The sequence below is a fragment of the Fusarium solani genome (genome assembly GCF_023522795.1).
Source record: "Fusarium solani strain SB1 chromosome Unknown bctg00000011, whole genome shotgun sequence".
Taxonomy (NCBI): Eukaryota; Fungi; Ascomycota; class Sordariomycetes; order Hypocreales; family Nectriaceae; genus Fusarium; species Fusarium solani.
The window spans coordinates 2,736,401-2,758,309 of NW_027072149.1; the positions used below are offsets into that span (position 1 = coordinate 2,736,401).

At 51.0% G+C, this 21,909-nt stretch overlaps 8 protein-coding genes across 8 annotated transcripts; 2 read left to right on the forward strand and 6 right to left on the reverse strand.

Annotated features, from left to right (window-relative positions):
- Nucleotides 1-518: 518 nt before the first annotated feature.
- Nucleotides 519-2,793, reverse strand: MRS44_015997 (uncharacterized protein; the record flags this gene model as incomplete). The annotated part of the gene is made up of 5 exons (XM_065619441.1): nucleotides 519-849; nucleotides 907-1,021; nucleotides 1,406-1,448; nucleotides 1,617-2,175; nucleotides 2,552-2,793. 5 exons carry the CDS (start codon nucleotides 2,791-2,793, stop codon nucleotides 519-521), a joined length of 1,290 nt encoding a protein of 429 aa, XP_065475513.1.
- A 444-nt stretch (nucleotides 2,794-3,237) lies between these two features.
- Nucleotides 3,238-5,015, forward strand: MRS44_015998 (uncharacterized protein; the record flags this gene model as incomplete). The annotated part of the gene is made up of 2 exons (XM_046271862.2): nucleotides 3,238-3,485; nucleotides 3,542-5,015. 2 exons carry the CDS (start codon nucleotides 3,238-3,240, stop codon nucleotides 5,013-5,015), a joined length of 1,722 nt encoding a protein of 573 aa, XP_046123965.2.
- Nucleotides 5,016-5,981: 966 nt separating this feature from the next.
- Nucleotides 5,982-7,346, forward strand: MRS44_015999 (uncharacterized protein; the record flags this gene model as incomplete). The annotated part of the gene is made up of 2 exons (XM_046272441.2): nucleotides 5,982-7,227; nucleotides 7,282-7,346. 2 exons carry the CDS (start codon nucleotides 5,982-5,984, stop codon nucleotides 7,344-7,346), a joined length of 1,311 nt encoding a protein of 436 aa, XP_046123966.2.
- Nucleotides 7,347-7,762: 416 nt separating this feature from the next.
- Nucleotides 7,763-8,878, reverse strand: MRS44_016000 (uncharacterized protein; the record flags this gene model as incomplete). The annotated part of the gene is made up of 1 exon (XM_065619442.1): nucleotides 7,763-8,878. The coding sequence occupies one exon, from the start codon at nucleotides 8,876-8,878 to the stop codon at nucleotides 7,763-7,765; it is 1,116 nt and encodes a 371-aa protein (XP_065475514.1).
- An 804-nt stretch (nucleotides 8,879-9,682) lies between these two features.
- On the reverse strand, nucleotides 9,683-11,443 carry MRS44_016001 (uncharacterized protein; the record flags this gene model as incomplete). Its single annotated transcript, XM_046280428.2, has 1 exon — nucleotides 9,683-11,443. The coding sequence occupies one exon, from the start codon at nucleotides 11,441-11,443 to the stop codon at nucleotides 9,683-9,685; it is 1,761 nt and encodes a 586-aa protein (XP_046123968.1).
- Nucleotides 11,444-13,509: 2,066 nt separating this feature from the next.
- MRS44_016002 (uncharacterized protein) lies at nucleotides 13,510-14,220 on the reverse strand (the record flags this gene model as incomplete). The annotated part of the gene is made up of 3 exons (XM_065619443.1): nucleotides 13,510-13,953; nucleotides 14,009-14,149; nucleotides 14,203-14,220. 3 exons carry the CDS (start codon nucleotides 14,218-14,220, stop codon nucleotides 13,510-13,512), a joined length of 603 nt encoding a protein of 200 aa, XP_065475515.1.
- A 1,137-nt stretch (nucleotides 14,221-15,357) lies between these two features.
- Nucleotides 15,358-15,777, reverse strand: MRS44_016003 (uncharacterized protein; the record flags this gene model as incomplete). The annotated part of the gene is made up of 1 exon (XM_046279785.2): nucleotides 15,358-15,777. One exon carries the CDS (start codon nucleotides 15,775-15,777, stop codon nucleotides 15,358-15,360), a length of 420 nt encoding a protein of 139 aa, XP_046124404.2.
- Nucleotides 15,778-16,596: 819 nt separating this feature from the next.
- On the reverse strand, nucleotides 16,597-21,795 carry MRS44_016004 (uncharacterized protein; the record flags this gene model as incomplete). Its single annotated transcript, XM_065619444.1, has 1 exon — nucleotides 16,597-21,795. One exon carries the CDS (start codon nucleotides 21,793-21,795, stop codon nucleotides 16,597-16,599), a length of 5,199 nt encoding a protein of 1,732 aa, XP_065475516.1.
- Nucleotides 21,796-21,909: the final 114 nt, after the last annotated feature.

The window sequence follows — 21,909 nt, forward strand, 5'->3', positions numbered from 1 at the left end:
CACTCGCTTATATTGTTCACTCGCTTATTAAGTACGTTAACTATATAATATATATTATCTACCCTCTTATTTATAATATATTAAAGGCAGCTAAAGGTATTGCTAACTCCCTGGTTAGCTATATTAGGATGCTCTGCTAGATTTGCCCAAAAGTCCTGCTCAAAATCCCAAGGATCTAAATGGAAGTACGGATCCCAATTCTCCGAAAAGGCTGGGTTCCGTTGGAGGTTAATAGAAGATATATCAGTCGGAGGATTCCACACGATGGCAGAATCCAGCAGACACTGAATTGTCTCGGTGGCTTGCATGAAGAGAGCAAAGTTGGGGTCTTCTGACTGAATGATCGCACCCATCCGAATTTCAGCAACAAATACGCACAGATACTGAAGCATTCTTGACCGCGGAACAGCCATGTCGTACTTGTTTCCACCATCCGGCCTCGTCAAGAGCGCCAGAGAAATGACCCCGGCTGCAGGAAGACCATAATGTGCAACCCACAAGACGATTAGCATCCCAGTTCAATCGCCATCATCCTGTGTGATGTGGACGAGACAACTCACCTTCCAATTCAGAGATGTTCCGGAGTTGATCAACCCATTCCGTAGAACAATCGTCTCCACAACAAGAGCCAGCATCTGTGTAGCCACAGTAAGAATTGACTGATTGGGTTCAGAAGTCTGCTGCAGTGATACTAGGTCAAGAAGAAAACACGTATGCAGGTAATCCAGTCGCGTGCTGGCCAGGAAATCCAGTTGAAATGGGTTTCCATGACAGTCTTTTAGAGTGGCTTTCAACCGGAAGTGCGCTGGTAATTCCTGCCATTTCCTTTCAAGGTCCGAGCGAAGAGCGCTGCGGCCAATGCGTGAGTGGGGGAGTTTTCATTGTTGAGCGAGACAACTAGCTCACCTGACCCGTTCTTCTTGACCCTCGCCATGTCGATTTCGGAACAACTCCAAGAGGTCTTCCTTGAACGTCGCAAACATAGCAGAACAGTGTGTGTCTGCAATGTAATTGATAATCTCTGTTCCGGTTTATGCTTGAGTCAGCGCATTGCGTTGAACGGTATTTTGATCTGGCGTACCCTGTGGCTCGCTGCCAGAACTCATGACGCAGGCAGGGAGGTTGAAGTCACAGTATCTTTTGCATATTCTCGGTGGGCGGCCTAGAAAGACTGCCAAATTTTTGTCGCCAGAATAAATGCGTGCAAAACTGGCTCTCCTCAACTCTATGATGAACGCAGGGATGGTAAAGGTGCTGTTGTTGATCTTTTCGTGATAACCCAAAGAAAAAGGGAGCTTGTAAGGTCTCCCATTTTGCGCCAAGTGTGGAAGCCTAACTTCAGTCAGTGTGTGTAGCTTCATCAAGAGGCAAAAGATGCTACATCAATGCTGCGGCCAGTACTTACTCTGATCTCCGCGGACGCGCGAGTTCAAAATGAGGTTCTCATACTGTAAGATGAGTTGCAGGTCGTTAAGGGAATCGAACGCCAGACAAATTTCAAGACAGCAATCTCCGATATATGTTAAGGTCTTTACAAACGCCTTGCGTCCCGCCTCGTTGGAAAATAGCGAGGGGAATACCATGACATCAAGCGCTGCCCGACCCGCGGCACATACAAATATCCCTATTGTTTCCCAGCGCAGGTTCGTTCCAAGCATCTGGGAGGCAAAGCCGTCAAATGTCAGGTCACTGGTTATAATGATTGGCTTGCTCGTGTTCTCGATGAGAAATGCTGAGCGCTGGGCCAGATTGTCGTCGTTGGTAGACGGGGAAGTCAAGGGCCTGTTCGTCCACTCGAGAATTGTAGCAGCGGCTGGGGCAACGAAAGGCGTGGCTAGAGGAAGATTGGCCCCTGTATTGAGCCACGTTCGTACTAGGGCCTCTAGTAGTCGGATATTGGCAGTTTCGAGACGTTCCAGGGCATAAGCGGCTCGACCGATAAGATGAGGGTCCTCGGAACTCTCTGCAGATTGGGCTGAGCAAGCAATGGAGAATGGGCTTGGGTTAGTATCTGCCTGGGTAGCAGGGGTATCATCTGGCCGAATGGAGCCTCCCGGAATGTACATTGACATTTGGCTGTATATCGCAGAGTGGCTGGATGATCCCAGGAACCCAGGATTTGGGTATTGGTGGTGTGTTGTCGGAGCACCCGGGCCTTCGCCTTGGGTCGAAGTCCTGCCCCAAATGTCATTAGTATATCGGTAATTAGGTACAAGACGCATATCCAGTGGATAGCCCATTGCCGAGAAATGACTAGCATGAAGTTCTTGAACACAGGGCTCGTGTTATGACATGATGTTTGACAGCCACGATGAGGACCTTGACTCTTTGATGGGATGATGGCTATGGGGTAGGGCTAAGACGATCAGCACGCCGAAACGAACCGTCTCGGCTTTGAGGGCTGATAGCAAATCAACTCAAGGCTGGCAATGTGAGCTCACTGCTAGCGTCGATTTGCGGACGGACTCGGACCGAGCAAAGAATCAGGCTGAAGTTTCTTGTCTGCCAAGGTCCCTGAACAACTTGCTGCAGGGGGATTCGTTGAACTTACTCGACAGATTGGGACTGCGGGCGCGGTTCTTCCTCAACGGGCGCAGAATTGCGTGCCTCTTTCCTGTGCTTTTTGTTCTTCTTGAAGGGATCCGCCCGATAGACACAGCTATCGCCCTGGCCTCGGTCTAAGCATCGCATGCATACCGGCCGCGTGTGATCGCAGGCGTTCTTGGTTGACCGACAAGGATCGCAGGCAGCGAGTCTGGGTCTGGCCTTTGGGCCGGACGGTCTCTCCGGCATGGCTCTGGACGAGGCGGAGCGCGTTCTGTCGCTCGTTATGGCGCAGGATAGGGAGCGGTATTGAGAAGGATTTGGTGGGGCAGCGGAGTAGTGGTTCTGCTGTTTGAGCGTCTACTCCGGAAGTGAGATGGATCAATGCTTTTAACATCAGTTGGCGAGGTGGAACCTGATATCCACGACCCCGCCTTTAGGCCAGAGTTTGTTCTGACGGTCTCCACCAGTATCTGCGGGGAAATCTTGGCTCTAACCTGATTCAACTGGAGAATGATAACGCCCGAATCATGACCGGAGAGACAGTCCGGGGAAATCAAGGGGCTGCGTGGCACTCCTCTATAAACAGCCATCGTCTCTCCTGTTGTCTCAACTCTTGGAGTGACACCTACTCCTGGACTGGATCTTTTCTGCCTTCTACCACCTTGCACAAAACCCAAGGCTGCCGGCACCATGAGAATTGAAGACGAAAAGACCTTCACCAACACCATGGCCAACCCAGGCAAAGACTCCATCTCGGGGGATCCCGATACTCCCGTTGTGACCGCCGATGTGGACTTTGCCAAAGGACAAACCATCCAAACTCCGGAAACCTCACTCCACCGTGGCCTGAAAGCCAGACACATCACCATGATTGCCATTGGCGGTGCTGTTGGAGTTGGTCTCATCATCGGAACTGGAGGGGCACTGGGGAAAGCTGGGTACGTGCTTGCTACACTTCATTCTGTATGCATTGAAACTAACTGGTCTGCTCAAGCCCCGGCTCCCTTCTCATTGCGTACGTTTTTGTCGGCTTCGTCGTATACCTGGTCATGTGTGCCCTTGGTGAAATGGCTGCTTGGCTGCCTCAGGGCACTGGCTTTGCTGGTTATGCCAGTCGATTTTGCGACCCGGCTCTCGGGTTTGCCCTTGGATACACCTATCTGTTCAAGTATCTCATTGTAACGCCAAACCAACTCACTGCAGCCGCTCTGGTGTTGCAGTATTGGCTTCCAGCAACCCAAGTCAACCCTGGTGTCTTCATTGCCATTTTCCTCGTGGTAATTGTCACCATCAACTACTTTGGAGTCAAGTACTTTGGAGAGATTGAATTCTTCCTGTCGAGTCTTAAGGTTGTGGTTATAGTTGGCTTGATCATCCTCTCCATGGTCATTGCCCTCGGAGGGGGCCCGGACGGCGATCGTCGCGGCTTTCGCTACTACAAAAACCCTGGTGCCTTCAGGTCTTATCTGGTTGACGGCCCCGAGGGCAAGTTCCTGGGCTTTGTTTCTTCTCTAGTTGCTGGAGTGTTCGCCTACCTGGGCACTGAACTCGTCGGTGTTACCGTGGGCGAGGCCCAAAACCCCAGGAAGACTATTCCCCGCGCTATTAAGCTCACCTTCTACCGCATCCTGTTCTTTTATTGCCTGTCTGTTTTTTTCCTCGGCCTTATCGTTCCATACGACAGCCCTGAGCTCACCAAGGCCCTTACAGCGGGTACAACAGCGACTGCGTCTCCTTTCGTCGTCGCTATCAATGAAGCCAAGATCAGGACCCTCCCCGGTATCGTCAATGGCTGCATCTTAGTATTTGTCTTTAGTGCTGCCAATTCGGATCTGTATATTGCCAGCAGGACTCTTTACAGTCTTGCCAACCAGGGCCAGGCCCCAGCAGTCTTTACTCGGACCAACAACAATGGCATCCCGGTTGCGTCGCTCGCATTATGTACTGCCTTTGCGCTCCTCGCATTCCTGAACGTCTCGAGCAACTCCCGGATCGTCTTCACCTACTTTTTGAACCTCGTCACCATCTTCGGACTCCTCAGCTGGGTGTCTATCCTCACAACGCACATCTACTGGTGCCGCGCTCGCAAGGCGCAGGGCTTGACCAACGAGCAAATGCCCTACACGGCGCCGTTTGGAGCTGCTGGAAGCTACTTTGCGCTCTTCTGGTGCATTATTATCTCGCTTACCAAGAGCTTCCAGATCTTCGTGCGCACGGATAGCTGGACTGGCTTCGACTATAAAACATTCATTACGTCGTACCTTGGGATTCCGGTTTATCTGGTCTTGATCTTTGGCTTTAAGTATATCAAGAAGACTAAGGGTGTGCGACCTACGGAGGCCGACTTTTACAGTGGCAAGGCTGAGATTGATCGCGAGGAAGAGGAGTTTCTAGCTATTCAGGCTGCTGAGAGGGAGAGAGCGAAGCCGATGGGGGGTGTCTACAAGTACATTTCCTGGCTGTTCTGAGGACTATGGTGTATTGAAATCGACTCTCCGTTTGGTTGAGTTATGAATAAGATCCTGTCTCGGGAGTTGGAAGGAATGGATGAATGACAGTTTGTTGCCAAAACAAGTTTGCTGATCACATCATTTAATCCTCTCTATTGCCCTGCCAACTTGTTTAATGTTGCGTGGCCTGGAATCGTAAGCCACAGACCACCACTTCCAAGTTGTCGGTGCATTGACAGTTCAATGCATTGCCGAGTGCGAGATGTGACCCTTTGGTGTTGTATGCACGGCCTCTCACCATCAGAGAGGCTCCCAGCTTTGCGCCTCTCCAGACGTCGGCGCGTCCCCCCTCTGTAGCCGAACCTTGCGTCGGCTGAGTTGAGCACTTTTTGGTGGGAAGAAACGACAACGCTGACTCGGTTTCTCTGCGCGCTTGGGAGACCTCGGTGTTTCTTCTCCCTGCGTGGAAAATCCCGGTCTGATCCGCCGTCCTCACGACAGAAGCAAGTCAGGCCGGCCCTAGAGATTCTCCACCTCAAAGGTAATCGTTCATCATTTACGTTGCATTAGATTCCCACCACAAGCCGCTGACCACCTACCCGAATCCCGAAGGGTAGCTTGAGCGGAGTGCTAGAAATGGAGGCGGAGTAATCCGGCAGAGTTCGTAGGATGCTTCTCCGAACACGCCGCCTCCCCCACTTCCCCTTGCCGTGATCGACCTTCATCGAAGCGCGGCGGTTGCTCTTCATCCAATGCGAGAAAACAAAGAGTAGCATCTGTATTGTGCTTACCTTTCCGATGGTAGGCGTTTTTTTATTATTTATTTATTGATCTGTCCCGGTTGGTAGACATTGACGGATAGGAGTCTGCCCCGGTATCTATGTGACAAGGATTTGCCTCTACGCCGCCCGCATCGTCCAAGCATTTCCGAACCAATCGCCCCAACCGCCCAAACCCCTCAGCCACGTCTTCCCTGCTTCCGCCATGTCGGTCACCATGTCTCACGTGCAGACTCAGGTCACCGTTGACGACCCCGAAGGAGATGCGCAGGCAGATGCCAGCCAAGTCTCTCACTTCGCTCATCTTCCCCAAAGGCCAACAGACGAAGCCTTCAACATTATGCGGCTCTACACGCAAGACAAACATCCGAACAAAGTCGCCCTGGGAGGTGGTGTCTACCAGACGGAATCCGGCCGTCCATGGCCGCTACCGGTTGTCGCCAAGGCCGAGGCGAAGCTCTTTGAGCGTGCGGATCTTCACAGACACGACTATCTGGGCATAGCTGGTGATCTTGATTTTGTCAGCCTAGCCCAGGACCTTGTCTTTGGTCTTTCAAAACACAACACCAAAGAGAAGGAGAGAATCGCTTCTGTTCAGACGATATCAGGCACTGGCGCCAATCACATCGGCGCCATGTTCATCGCCAATCATCTCAAACCCCGGCGTGTCTGGATCTCTAACCCAACTTGGATCAATCATCATGCGATTTGGAGAATGGCAGGCGTTGAGATCCAGGAGTACCCTTACTATGATGCCTCGTCTCGCTCTTTCAACTTTGAAGGGACTATCGACGCTCTTGAGAACAAAGCCCAGCCAGGGGATGTCGTCCTATTTCAAGCATGCGCACACAATCCAACAGGTCTAGATCCAACAAAAGACCAATGGAACAAGATCGCCGATGTCTGCCGGAACCGCCGTCTCTTCCCCTTCTTTGACTGCGCGTACCAGGGCTTCGCAACAGGGAGTCCCGAGCGAGACGCCTGGGCGCTGCACCGCTTCCTCGAGCTCGGAATTGAGATGGGTGTAGCCCAGTCCTTCAGTAAGAACTTTTCCATATACGGACAAAGAACCGGAGCCTTTCATCTCGTCCTGGCGCAGGAGGCAGCCGCGTACAGGGAATCCGCGTTCAAGAACCTCTGCTTTCAGGTTAGGGGCGAATACTCAACCCCGCCGAGACATGGGGCCGCAATCATCAAGGAAGTCTTGGGCAATGATGACATGTACCAGGAGTGGCTGGACAACCTGGGCGTCATGAGCGACAGGATAAAGCAGATGCGACAGGAACTATATAACGGTCTTGTTGCCCTGAGGACCCCCGGCACCTGGGAGCATATCTTGAACCAGATTGGCATGTTCTCGTATCTCGGGTTGACGCCTGGACAAGTCGCTGTTCTGGTCGACAAATACCACATTTACGCTATGAGTACGGGCCGGGCTTGTATTGCCGGGTGTAAGTTGAAGCCTTATTCAGCAGTCGGAAGGAATCGGACTAACTGTCGACTAGTAAATCCCTCAAATGTGAAATATGTTGTCGGAGCAATTGATGATGTTGTAAGGAATGTGCAATAAGCAGCGTGGCATCATCACGACGGAGGTTGGCGCGCGTGACTCAGTGCGGCCGGTTTCTTCAAGCTGCTTCATATCATTATCATAAATACAAACCAAACTCCTGGTTGCATGGCTTTTTCAGGTCTCTTGTTTCTGAAATCATCGTACGATTGAAGATAGAATTTCGCCCACGCTCTACGTAAAGACGCTAGTCGCTCTCGATTCCCTCAGAGTACAAAAACCAGTGTTGAGTACAGTCAACAATCAGTCATTCCTTGCACGAAATTTGCCCCATTGAATCGATCCTGAGTTTGAAATAAGCGTTGCCACACCCACCCACACCCGTGGGCAATGGCAAGATAGCAATCACATGAACAAGACACGAATCATTGGACTGCTTGAGCGCATGTTGCTCGCTCAGTTGTCTTATGGATATATTATACTATCGACTTCAAACGACCACCGAGGTTCTTTAAAAACTCGTTCATGAACCCATCTTCGCTCGCAGACCCCCCAAGATCCTTCATTTGCACATTGGCTCCCCCCAAGTCAGAAGGGTCAAGAGTCTGGCGTAGCGCCTCCTCAACACACTTTGCCTCCTTCTTGAGACCAAATCCTAGTTCCAGCATCTGTTTGATAATTTCGATGATGGGAATTGGATTCCCAGAAGGATTTCCTCCAACTTTCAAATTGAGAGGCTCATACATGCCTTGGACGACCCCCCCGGATCTCTCTCGTCCAATTGCGAGGGCGCTTGAGGCTAGGACGTTGCAGTTGCCGATGATGGCGCCAGCTTGATCAGACAGGATATCACCAAATAGGTTCTCTGTGAGCAGCAGGCCATTCAGCGATGTCGGATCGCGTGAGAGGATCTCGGCAACGTGGTCCACGAGGATGTGCCTCAATGGGACCTCTGGGAAATGCTCCTGAAACACATCCGTCACTGTGCGTCTCCACAAACGAGAGGTTGCCATGACATTGAACTTGTCGATGGAGACGACTGGCTTTGGAGGAAATGACCGCATGGCGTAGTAGCCAGTCCAGAAAGCGAGCTTTCTGATGCGATCAGCTGTGTACTCGGTCGTGTCAAACGCCAGCGGATGTTCTTCGTCGGCCTCTTGCCTGGCTCCAAAGTAAACGCCCCCTGTAAGATCTCTGACGAATGTGAGGTCTAGGCCCTCAACGCACTCGGGCCTGAACGAACTCAAGGAGAGGAGATGAGAGCTGGGGAATCGAACTGAGCGGATGTTGGCGTCCACGGCTAGTTCCTTGCGCAATCTCAAGAACCCCTGTTCCGATGCCTTCGGTCCACCTCCGAGGCAGAAGACTATGATGGCGTCGGACTCGTGACAGGTTTGCAGGGTGTCGTCCGGGAGCGCTTCCAATCCCATGTCTATTGCTGAGCTTCCAAAGGGCAGCACGGACACCGAGAAGGAGATAAATCCATGAGCAGCTTCTATTGCCTTGAGGACTTCTTGTGCCCTCGGCACCAGGTCTGGTCCGTTGCCGTCCCCAGGGAGCAAGGCAATTTTGAAAGTCCTGGGCTCGGACATGGTTGTTGTTCGTAACGTAGATGAGCGTAGCCAACGGAGAGGAGGCCAACTGGAAAAGCAAGAAGGCAAATAAACCTCCTTGGCACTATTTCAGGAATTGTTGCACGAGAGGGTAGAAGAATGATCCTGATGATGGATCATGGAGCCTTGGCTGGTTCTTGCGCTGAATATTCGAGCTTGAACACGCTGATCAATGCCAATAAATATCACGTTTCGCAGATTTCTACGGCACAGAGGACACGGCTAAGGCCGTCTCTTGTCTTTTGGGCCCTCTCCGTCTTGCCGATGTCGCGGCATTTTTGACCGGACAGTTTTTGCAGGCGTCTCACGACTCGCCGGATACTCCGAATCCTCACCCCCTCTTCACTGGTGAACTAAAACCCCCACCTCCATTCTCCACTTGTTGGTAAGTATGACTTGGATCAGGTCGGGAGGACTTGGCATGGACCGCTTGTAGCTTGTAAAGAGATCAAGACCATGACAAGATTTACGCCACCCAATGACCATGTTCCATCAACCCCCGATGTCGCTGCGGAGTGCTACGCTGACATCACACATGGAAGAAGCGTTTAGACGCCGAGAAGGCCGGTGCATTAGATCGCCAGCTCGTAGCCATGATAGTACTTGGGGTGGATGAGAGAGTTGCCGAGACCTCGAGGCAGCAAATCCAGAAACACAAACAGCGCATTATTCAAGGACTCCGTTTCGCAAGCGATATAGTACTGAGCAGATAATAAATTTCCATTGTAATTCTCTACACTAAACCTCGTCTACCATCGCTGAAATGATTGCTTTGCCAGGGTTCTACTCCTTTTTCTGCTGCTTTTTAGCTGGCAATAAATCAATGACCCGCTTCAGCGCTTCAGGAGCGTCATCCATTGCCACAAAAATCTCAACCATGGTGAGGCCTTTTCCGCTCTGAATATCTGGGTCCCGAATAATAGCCCAGAGCTCTCCCCAAGTCCTAGCAGACAGGGTTCGCACAGGGTATGAAATATCGTCGGTTGGCGCTCCAAAGTAGTTGAAAGCCTCGAGGTTCCGCCACGGCTGAATATCGTTATAGATTTCATCGAAGCCGTGAATCAGCCTTTCTACCGTATACCCAGAGTTGTTTAGGACGAAGATGGTAATATTTAGCTTATTCCTGATCATATCGCTAATGGACTGGGCTGTCATCTGAAGGCTTCCGTCTCCCTCAAATACGACGGTTCTGTTATGAGAGCGGGTGCCCTCCTTGACCTGCTCTCGTTGGGCAAGGGCGGCTCCTTGGGAGGCGGCCAGAGTATAGCCAATCGAGAGCCAGATTGACGAGTTGATAATGGTAGTGTTCTTCGGCAGAAGAAAATCAAGGCCACCGGATGAAGACGTACCAGTCTCGGTCAGCACAACGTCGCCCTCTTTGAGAAATTCGGACATGCGAAGCCATAGGGAGAACTGGTCGATCATGGTATCATCCTTGACTTCCGGCAGTCTTTGGAGCTGCAGACTGGGGGACGCTCTGGGTTCCGGGAATGGTTCGGTAACCGGGAGCTTCACCGCTAAGATGCGCTTAAGAAGCTTGTTCAGAACTGACGTGAGGGAAGTTGCTGGCTGAAGTGATTTTTCGGCATTTCCGAACCGCACCGACTCCTTCTCGAAGGTCACAGTATTCACGGGATTTGGCAGTGCGGTGTAGCCAAATGTGTTGATCTCCGAACCAAGAGGTCCAAAGTGAAGGACGAGGTCAGATGCTTGAAGCCGGTCTGCATGAGCTTTTTTCCCGGCAGCACCGAAAGCAACGCCTTGGAAGTTATGCATGTCTTCATCAACAAGGCCCTTGCCAAATGGAGTCGTGAAGGTAGGGAAGTTTGTCGATCTGACTAGATCATTGACCTGCTTCTTGACACCGAAGCGGTAGGTAAAGCCGTCCACGATGATGAGTGGCTTTTTTGCGTTCTCGATTCGGGAAACAACCTTGTCTACCACTTGATCCTCCAATAATGAATCGTATCCAGGGATTGAGAGATCCAGTTTGTCGGTTGGCGGGGGCACCTTTCCAGTGACTAGGCACGCAGGGAACATGACATATACTGGCCGGCTTTGCAAGATGCATTGCTTGAGGACGTCATCAATCTGTTTCGGGGCTTTGTGGACGTCCTCAAGGTCCGCTTGAGCGACCGTGATGTGCTTGTAAATGTTGGAAAAGGCCTTGAAATTGCCGTCGCCAAGCGAGTGGTGAATGCACTGACGGGCCCTTTGACTCTTCAACGCAGGCGTTCCCACGATATGGACGATGGGTGACTTCTCAGCGTAGGCCCCGCCAATCGCGTTCACCGCGGAGAGCTCTCCAGGGCCAAACGAGGTGACCATGGCAGCGATGCCCTTGATCCTACCATAGCCGTCGGCAGCGTAGCCTGCGTTGAGTTCATTGGCGTTACCAACCCATTTGAGGCCCGCTGGCTCGATGTAGTCCAGGGCGGTGAGGTTATAATCACCAGGAACTCCGTGAATAGAGCCAAGGCCGAGCTCCGCGAGGCGCCTGAACAGGTACTCGGCCAGGTCAATGTGGGGTTGTGCTGAAGGCATGACGGGGCCTCTGAAACAAAACAAGATAGGATGGGAAATCTAGGGGTTTGAAAGAGACTAACTTGAGATCTTCCACCTCCATGTTTGGCATATTATAAAGTATACGTTTGGACACTAAGCTACTGAAATTGTGTGTGCAACCCCGGAAATCAAACGATACAAGCGGTTATTGCAAACACGCCGATCAGACCAGGGTTTGGAGACTACGGAGTAGACGGGCGGGGAAATTGGGAGACGGAGTCGGAGTGACAGGGTACGGTGGGCGATAGGGGTCACTGTTGCAAAACTCCCTGTCACTTCCTTTTGGGCTTAGGCGCTCTGGTCCTTAGTCATCCGAGTACTTCGTGTGAGCATGAGATATGTACCGCGGACTAGCAGCGGGCCCGCGCGGTGGCCTTCTGCCAGTCCAATTGACAGTTCGCAGCATCAGGTCCATAATGGTAGTCGGTTTGCAAACCATTTGCCACCATATTGATGCGCAAAACGCGATATCTAGAACTTGGTCCCGACAAGCTGAATTGATTCTTCCAAAACCAGTTCACCAAACAACTTTAGTTTTGCCATTGTCCTGATCGAAAGCGCGCCTGTTCCAGAAACAAGGAAAGCCGTCACCCAGTCCCTACCCTGATGGGGCTGGAAATGTGTAAATGTCGACGCCCATAAAGAAAAAAAAACATACATATATGGCAACGACTTTGAGGGCCTGATGTTTTTCGCTATATGATGGTATCTGGTTGAAATTTGGGGTTCAAAGTCTCGACTCTACGTCCTGGCCATGACCATTGTGTACGGTCTTCATCTTAACGTCCCCCCAAACTTGGAATGAGGAGCGGGACAGTGAGGTAGCAGAGGACTACCGCAGTAATCCCGCGTCTGGTCAGCAGCGGACTAGCGTAGCAACCTCGTGCTTAAATGGGTCTAGCGACTTCATCCGCTGTGACAAAGGGGGCATATTGTCCATCGCTGAGGCTGCTCGGCTCTGGATTGTGAGCGTGATCAAGTCGTCAGATACATTTCCACTACTAACTCGATGCGCAGCAGCTCAATAAATCGGACGAGGAAGAGATGGAAGAGGACAATTGAGTGTTGGTGCTGTCCAGTTCGACCGTCATGGTGGCGGCCGATGTCTGTAGGACTAGATAGAAATCTGCTTTGCTGGTCCGCAGCGACCCCGCAGCTTTGATTACATCCTCTGTAACGCGAAAAAAATCTAAGAATCTATGCCGAGGTACACGTAGCAATGTACTGCGGGTCGGGTTGCCCATCTCGCTAACCCGTTTTGTCTCTCTTCCGGTGGTTTTGGGGTTTTGCAACAGTGACCCCTATAGCCTGCCGTAACAGGGGTCCAATACCCGGAGAGTCAGCGACCAAGAGTCGCGACCAAGAGCAGCGACCGGAGAGACGGACGGCGAGACAACCAACTCCTATTTGGTCATGGTGGTCCCTGAAGGGCCGGCCACAGCAACAAACACGGCATTCTGCACCAATTATAGGACAATAGAGAATCCCAAAGCTTTTGGGAGGTCTGGCGCTCAATTGTAATCTGTCCGCTTTAATTGGTCTCTCTATTGTAAGCACTGTCAGCTTGCTTTTTTGCCGTTTTCTCAACCTAACAGTCCATCCTGATAAATCGCCGCCGAACCGACAGCGCGGCATGAGGCCTTTGAAGGGTTTGAAGCTTACGATGCTTGAAGCAAAGAATATAAAGGCGCATGATTATCCGCTATTCGGCTGATGCGGGCTTGATACTTCGACCGGGAGGGTGATGCTTTGTAATACTCGTCCCAATGGTCTGCTCACGGATATTTAGACAGATATTTCCTTTCATTTTTCTAGAAAGGATGCGATACAGTCATCACAAGTCTGCTTGAGAAAATACTGATAAAGTTAGAAATAAGTAGAACAATTCTAAGAGATCCAGTCATCCGATTTGACCCTCAAGCACTGATATTTGTGCTGAATTTATGCCTCGGTTCGCTTCCCGCCCACCAAGTCATCTCGTCTTGCACTCCGGTCAGCAGACGCATCTTGACCGTGGTTTTCCTAAATATCTTTTGGGTTCCATCTCACGCTAAAGTCCAATCTCTTCGAGCTCCGCTGAAAAGCTCATCGAATGACCTGCAGACCCATTCCTCAAATTGTTCGTGCTCGCCCTCCGGAGGTTCTGGTGAAGGAGAAACCATTCGAACTCGTTTGGGGGGTCGGAGATGCCGTTCATCGCGGTGGACCCTATTCCCGGCTTCACGGAGGCCGTCGCTGCGACAATAGCTGAATAGGGCTTCCCTTTCACGATCCGTTATTCCAAGGACGTCCAAGACCTCCAGCGGAGAGCTTCTCAAATCACCGTGACTAGACGTGGAGCAAGACTCGTAGTGTTCAGACTCGGTCCACTTGGTAGAGGAGAAGTCGAGATCATCCCTAGAATAGGTTTCTGTGTCTGCGGTCCGCCGTGTTGACATGTTTCTCGTCTTCTCCGAGGATACGTCTGCACAGGATAGGGAAAGGGGTGCCTGAAATGTTGGGCCGTGAAAACTCAGTCTGCGCTCATCCGAATGCAACACGCACCGGCCATTTAGGGCAGACTCGGCGGTGAATGAGCAATTCTTGAGCTTGACTACGGACTTTAGGGGGGATCCCCGTGGGATTGTTTGAGCCACCTCCCAAAGTGGCGTATAGACCACGATCACTGGCCTCATTCTTTGATGCCTATAAATGAAAAGACTTAGCCTACGCGAATCACGGCGAGGAACTGAACTTACATAACCTGAAGTCTGCATCTAAGGCGTGAGGAAAGTCAATAGTTAGTAGATCTTTGGCTTAAAAAAGGCTTTCGTAATGTATTGTTAGTTTTCTTAGGCACGACGCTCATGGCTCGTTCGATATAGCTTCAAAGGTATTTCTTCTATTTAAGATCAAGTCTGTTATTGATGCGGCACAATCTGCGGCGCATTCTCCGAACACTCCGAGAATCTAGAACTTTTATGTCACGGCCCAAGCCGCAGCAGGCGGTAAGCCGCGGCAGAACCCCGTTACGTCACCAGGATCACACAAGGTCAGGCGCCCGCTACAGAGGCGCCCGGGCGCGCTTTTAGATTTTTTATGTTTTAAATTCTACAAAATTAGTAGAATTTATTTAAAAATTAAGAGAAAATATCTGTGATATCTATTATATTATATCTATATATATATCTTACTTTAATTACTATATCTTCAGTATTCAATTAGTTATAAGGTATTTAAACCTGCGCTTAGTCATCATACATTAAATTTGCGCGCCCGGGTGCGCGATTAGTCTCATTCAACTTTCAATAATTATAATAAAATTAAAGAAAATTATAATAAGAAAATTAAGATAATACGCATATTTATAATGCTATTACATATTAGATACAGAGTTTTTATAATTTAATATAAATGAAATGTTAGGTTATTATAGAAAAGGTAAAAAAATCTAAATGCGCATCCGGGCGCGCGTGTAGCGGGCGCCACAAGGAAGTGATGAGTCAGCAAGCCGACGAATCACAGCAGGAGCGATGGAGCGACCAGGAGCGACAGCTTGAATCGCCAACGTGCGACGGTTAGGTTCCAACTATAGATAAACCGTGGGTTTATTATTACCCGTTGGCGAAGGCCCCACCAGCCAACTTTCGGGGCAGGCTCCGCGCCCCTCAGTTGGGCACAAAAGTCGCGGATAGCCACAAAAGTCGCAGACACTAAGATGCCTCATTTTGTATGAGAAAAACCGCCTTTTTCGATGAATTGATTTATAACAGCGTCTATTCTGATTCTGGTGACCTGAATGAGGTACAGAAAGCCGGCCAAAATGCACATAATGCCAGAAAGGGCGTAAATCGTGCCCTTGCGGTCTTCTGAGCCCGTCTCTTCGCCCAGCCCGGGCTGCTTCCTCGGTCACCTTAGCTGCCAATTTTGCTGTGACTTTGACCGGCTTTGTTGTTCAAGTTGGCCCTTATGACTCTCACGGTCTCGGATAAGGTCTTCCAACGCTGCCTAGGCTGTGAGAGCGGCGGCACTTGTGGTGGTAGTTGCCTCGGGCAAGGTGTATCCGGGTCAATGACTTCAATGTCTTCTGCCGGCGGTGATGACTTCATAAATGGGGGCAGCGAGTCGAATTGAGTGTCATCCTGATCTTCAAGATCCCTTCTTTCTCCGAGGGTATCCTTATCTTTATTGTCCTCGTCATTGAAGGGGCCTAGGCCGGTTAAAGTGACGGTGTTATCGCTCTTGGGGAAGTCTATCGCGAGGATTGGTCTCGGCGCCTTTGAGGCTCGCTGCCTAGCTCGTCGGAGCTCTTGTGATTCGGGAATATCGATCATGAAGCCATCAGGCTTTTGGTTGAGGAGCTCGTTAAACTTAGAGTTACTAGTATTAATAGAAAGGTAGTTAGTTTCTCTTCCTATATCCTTCAGCCAATCCTTGAACTTCTACGCTTTCCTTATTGTACTAAAGCGAGCAATCTTATTAGCTTTCTAAAGCTCGAAAAAGCGGTCTCTTTCCTGCTTGACGAGAGATTTGACTGAGCGAAGTTGACGGCGTTATTCCTTCTCCTCGGCGGCGGCGAGCTCGACCTCGTGTTGTTCCTTGATATCTTTAAAGTTAACACTTGTAACAAACATACCACTAGGCTTAATGAATTTTCCGGGTTTTCTCTTGCTTATGACTTTCTTAAGACGTGATTTAAAGTTACTGACGAAGGCATTATGCTGCTTATCCATTAAAATCGACTCTGAGAGCACCTTTCTCACCGACTGAAGCTTCTTACGGCTCGGCGAGCTTATGACGTCACTATATTTATCGAGCACGGCGGCGAGGGAGTCTTTAGCTTGTTGGAATCGTGTTTCCTTGGGCAAGAGGTCAGTATAGGCGGGCTGTCAGACAATTGGCTCCACAGGGATCATTGATGGCACCAGTCAATTGATGAGAATTATCTGAAGAACAAAAGAAATTGAACAGCCATGTGTTCAGGCAGAGCTATTTAAGCTCATATCGTTAGGATTGGAATCCTTGATGCGACAAGTTGGATGTGAAACCGGATACACGACCCCAAAGTATGAGCCACGTCTCATATCTAGTCGCACGAACCTAGTGGTGATATGCGACACACCCCCCAGCGTTGAGTGATCAAGTCAACGCTGCTAGAAGCTATCACAACCAGTCATAGAATCACCATCATCCAAATCCACCTCCCGTTTGACATCTATCAGATTCAGCATCGATCGGAAGTGCTCAAACTTCGATCTTGGTAGAGCTTTCGTCAAGCCGTCTGCTGGCATCTGATCTGTCTTGAGGTATTCCACTAGAAACCTACCTTTCTTGAATTCCTGCTTCAGCCACATATTCTGGACGTCAACATGCCGCAACTTCGTCGTAATTCTCTGGTTCTCCTCAACCACAAGTCGGATCGACTGAAGATTGTCGCAGTATATCTTTAGAGGTCCAAGATCAAGAGAGATGTCCCTGAGCAGGCGGTCTAGGGCGTAGCTCTCCTTGGCTGTTCTCTCTAGGCTCAAGATTTCTGCTTCGGTTGTAGAAGTCGTGACTGTGTCCTGGAGACCAGCCTTCCATACGACCGGTCCGTTGAACAGTGTCATGACATATCCCTGCGATGAGCGTCGGGTCTCTATGTCATCTGCAAATGACGCATCACTTGCGATCACAAGAGCCTCTCCTGCGTGCATCCCATCATAGACAATGGCAAGGAATCTCGTCGCGTAGAGGTAACGGATGCACTGGTTGGCTGCAGCAAGGTGCTCAGGCGATGGGTTTGTCAAGAACCTTGCAAGCTGGGCTGCTGCATGGGCTATGTCCGGCCTGGTCATAACTGCGATGTACATCAAAGACCCAACTCGTTCCTGATACGCCTTGATTTCTTCCTTGGAGGCTTGTCCGTCATATTTGACAAGAGGGATCGTAGTGATCGGGATCGATGGCACTCGAAGTTTTGAATCGCAGAGCTTGAATTTTCGTGCGATTTTCTCAACGTAAGCGTCTTGGCAGAGGTAGATCTTCCGATTGGGTCGATCCCTAATGACTCTAATGCCAAGATACCATTTGAACTCTTCTTCGCGTAGGCTGTATTTGGATTGGAGATGTCGAACGAGGTCGCCGACTGCCTTCTTTTCTTGCCGGGGGCTGAGGATCAGGATATCGTCAACATAGACAAGGACCAAGATTTTGCCGTCAGTGAAGACACAAGGTTCTTCGTCCGTACGATCGATCCCTGCTTTCTTGAGCGTCTGAGACAGCTCGTTGTACCAGAGAAGTGGAGATTCGCGAAGACCGTAGAGGGCCTTGTTGAGTTCCGCGATCATGGTCGACGTTTCCCCTGGCTTTAGGAAGCCAAGTTCCACATATCCCTTAGGAAGCTGAACGTAGACGGGTTGGTCCTTCTTGAGGTCGCTGTAGAGGAAAGCGTTCCCAATATCGAATTGTCGAATCTCAAGATCGAATCGTGCAGCTGTTGCCATTATGATCCTGAAGGTCTTTGCTGCTAGCGTGGCGGCATAAGTTTCCAGTCCCCCATCATCGTCTTGGAGATCCCCACGGACACAGATGCGAGCCTTGCACCTTTGGAGGTAGCCATCTTGATCGAACTTATAGGTGAACACCCACTTCAGCGGAAGGGGTAGTCCACGAGCTTTTTCGCGTTCGACCAGCCTCCAGGTGCCTCGTCGGAGGAGATCGTGTAATTCCTTTCTTATGGCTGCTTTGAATTCTGGACCCATTGGGTGGTCTTCTAGATCCTGGTATCGCTTGGGAAGTCGTACAAGGTCATCCCGGTGAAATCGATGATCTCGTGCCGTCTTGGAGACTGCGGCGAGGAAGATGCTATGAAATGTTGCGAGGTTTCCCTCTGGATGTTGGTCGGTTGGAAGCTGTGTAGTGAAAACGCTGTACACGTAATCATCATACCTCCGATTTGGCTTTGGTGTCCGGTCACTCTTTCGAGTCGGTTGGTCACCGTAGAGTTCCTTTTGGCTGCGGCGTGTGCGCGTGGTGCCACGAGCTTCAGGAGTTGTTTGGTCACCTGACGGCTGCTTGTCCGGTTGCATGCTGTTGCCTTCTGAGGAAGGTCGCCGGCGTGGGTTCAGCGGTTGAACTACGATCATATCCCGGGTGACTCCTTCAGGACTAAGATCGCGTGACTCAGTTGAACTTGAAATGTCATGACTTGACTCGATGTCTTCGAATTGGCTATCTGGTGGTGGCGCAGCTGATCTTCGTGTCGTGGTGTCATGATATTCGTCAAGATCACTGTCTGGACCAGCCTCAGACCGTTGTGCAGGTGAGCTCGGGTCTGCTGGCAACGGCGGGTCTGGTGTTGAGGTGTTCGAGCCGGTTGACCCGGAAGCTGGTGAGGCGTCCCTACTGTCCAGCTGTGGTGTTGGGTCCGGCGTCGGAAGAATTGGTGGTTCGCCCAGAGGTGTGAGAAGTCTTTGCGATAGAGGCTGTACAGGCTGTGACGTGTTGTCTGTAGTTCCTCTAGCGTCTTCTACCCCCAAGTTCGAACCGTCTGGGCTGAAACCCAAGATGTGGTCATCGAACTCATAGAGAAATTCGTCCAAGATCGTGTCCCAGTCTCGCTGAGGAAGTGGCTCCAATGCCTGCGGTGTTGGCCTGTATTCCACGACCGCTTCCGTCTCGAGCTGTTCCTCTTGCTCTGGATCAAAGAATTCCCCCTCATTGAATCGTACGTCTTGGGACAGGATAACCTGATTGAGCTTGGGGACCCAAATACGATAGATATTGCTGGCATGGTAGCCAACGAGATATCCAACGTGTGCTCGTGGGCCAAGCTTGAATTGATTGATGTCTTTCCCGGCCTTATAGCGGCTGTTTAAGGGATATGCCTTGCATCCATACGCATAAATCCCTCGCCAGTCTGGTCGGAAGTCCTTTGTTGCATCGAAATCGACATTTGGCGGTCTATACCATCGAAAGTGCTGGTGAAACCAGCGGTCCATTTTCTCCTTGGGTGACATCCACTTGTTCCTTCGGCTAGGAAGGATGTGGTGTATCCAAGTGGCTGCACGGTAGAATTCTGGCCAGAGATCTTGCGGAAGATGCCCAATCATACACCGCATCCGTAGCTGATTGATCCCACCAGGTCGTTCGGCTCCACCAGTCGGCTCTTTGGTGTGTGACGGTGGGAGTTCAATCTCTATTCCTACCTCTGTGGCCCAGATCTGAAACTCGGAGTCCCTTTGAAAAGGTAGATTAATGATGGCCCTTTCGTTGTCGATTCTGATCTTGCAGATCGATGCACCCGTGTGTCGCTTGACTCGGGCCTCAAAGTCCTTGATGATCTTGCTGACTTCCGTCTTTGAAGCCAAGGACCAGGAGAACATCATGCCGCTGAACTCATCTGTGATTAGCAGAACGTAGCGGTGTCCATTGAATGCCGCAGGGAACTCGAAGATATCGATGAAGATCCGGTAAAACGGTTGTCTTGACCGGTCTGACGATTCCCTGCGGGAGATAATCTCGGTCGCCTTGCCTGTGCCGCAGGCCGTGCATTGAACAGTAGTCGGACCCTTGATCCGGACTCCCTTGGTCTGTAAGACAAGTTGTTCAAGTGCTTGCGGCCCTGCGGGGTAAGAGCGAAGGTGCCAGATTTCGGAAGAGTCCATTCGTGGCGGAGGCGGAACCCTTGAAATCGCCTTTCTCTGTCGTCTCGGCTTGAGTCGGTCCGTCTGGAAAGAGGAGAGTACCTCTTGGAAGGCGTTGAATACGGAGATCAATGATTGTGGAAACTTGAAGTAAGAGCGGGAAACCGGCTTGTATTCGACTACATCGAGGTCGTATTGGTCTGTGAGTCGACAGAGGACGTCATTGTCTTCATAGGTTCCCACTCGGAGTGTGTTATCGAATCCACAATGCCATAATCCCTTCCTTGCAAGTCTCTTCGCGCTGATGATGTTCGTGTGGAATCTCGGTACATATGCAACGTCAAGAAGGACAAGCGCGCGCGTGTTTCTTCCGTCTTCGCCATCCAGTATGTTTTCCATCCTTCGGGTGCCTCGTGCCTCGACCTTCAAAGAACCTTCGCCGATCATGACGTAGTCGGTTTCCCCAGCCTCGCGGATTTCGGTCAGCAGACTCCTGTCATTGACAATATGGGTAGTTGCTCCACCGTCATAGATCGTCGAATTGTAAAGAGGATGCTTCTCTCGCAAAGCTGCGAAGACTGCGTCGGTGGTTCCACTGGGGAGGCCGTTGGCATCGATGGTCAAGCCAGCAAAGTCGCCGTGTTTGCGTGCGTTTGTGTTGGTGCTTCCGGTTTCCTCCAGTTGGTCCGTCCTCGTGGTGGGCGCTGAGCCTTTGACTGTGTCCACGAGGCTCTTCCACCTGGCTTGCTTCAGAGCTTCCTTGCAGGCTTTGACGCGGCTGGGCTTGACTTGCTTTCTATCCTTGGACTCGCCATTGATCGCGATCTGCACCGCAGCACAATCAACGGGCTTCCATCGGTGCTTAGAAGAAGGTAATCCGCAAGGACAGTGGCTTTGAGAGGTGTCGGAGACGGAAAACACGCTGTCACCCAGCTTGCTGGTCATCCTGGTGCTCCGGACGTGCTCATGGAAGAGTTCTCCAAGTGCTCGTAGCGTGACATCAATCTTGAGGCCGAACTTCTTGCTGTTCATGATCTGAACCTTCTGTTGGCTTGCCCAGGTTGGGTCAAAAGCTGAGACCGCGGCGAGGAAGTCGTTGACTGCAGATTGTCCTTCAAGCTCGGCGATCTTGTGCCTTTCTCCCTCCAATTTGGCCTTATTCCAAGTCACGAGCCAGTCCTCCGGCTTGACCCTCTTCGTTTGGGTGAGGATCTGACGATATCTCAAGCGCGCTTCCTCCTTCTGTTCGTCCTCAGAGGGCGCAAGGCTTGATTTCAGGTCGCGGACGATAGTGCGAAGGTCAGACTTAGATGTCGTGTTGCCAAGATACGTCTTGTCGACGGTTGATCGGACCCAAACAGCGAGTTCAGCATAGGCACGCTGCCGGTTGGCGAAGGTCGCGAGTTTGACCTTGTATTCTGACTGGAGACGAGTGAGTCGGGTCCACTGACCATCGGTCAGGTCCGTGGCCGGCTCTGGCCTCGGTCCGGCGGCCGCAGCGTTCTGCTGGTTTGCGTGTGTCCAAGCCTCGTAAGCGGCCTTGTTGAGTAGCTCAAGCATTTCTTCGGAGGAAATGGGCTCCTTTGGCTCTTCTAGGATCGGAGCATCCTTATCGATATCGACAAAGTCGAAGATCTTGGAAGTCTCAGCCCTTGAGACGAAATCGTCGTACCAAGCAGTCCATTCGGACGGTCTGGAGAGTGTAACATCGGACTTGGCTGTCATCCTTGGAAAGGCTTGGTGCTGGGCAGCAAGAAATATTCGACAGGCAGGCTGAGGTTTGTGGCAGGACTCGGATCCGTCATGTGATGTGTGGTAATAGGCGTCGTGCAAGTGATC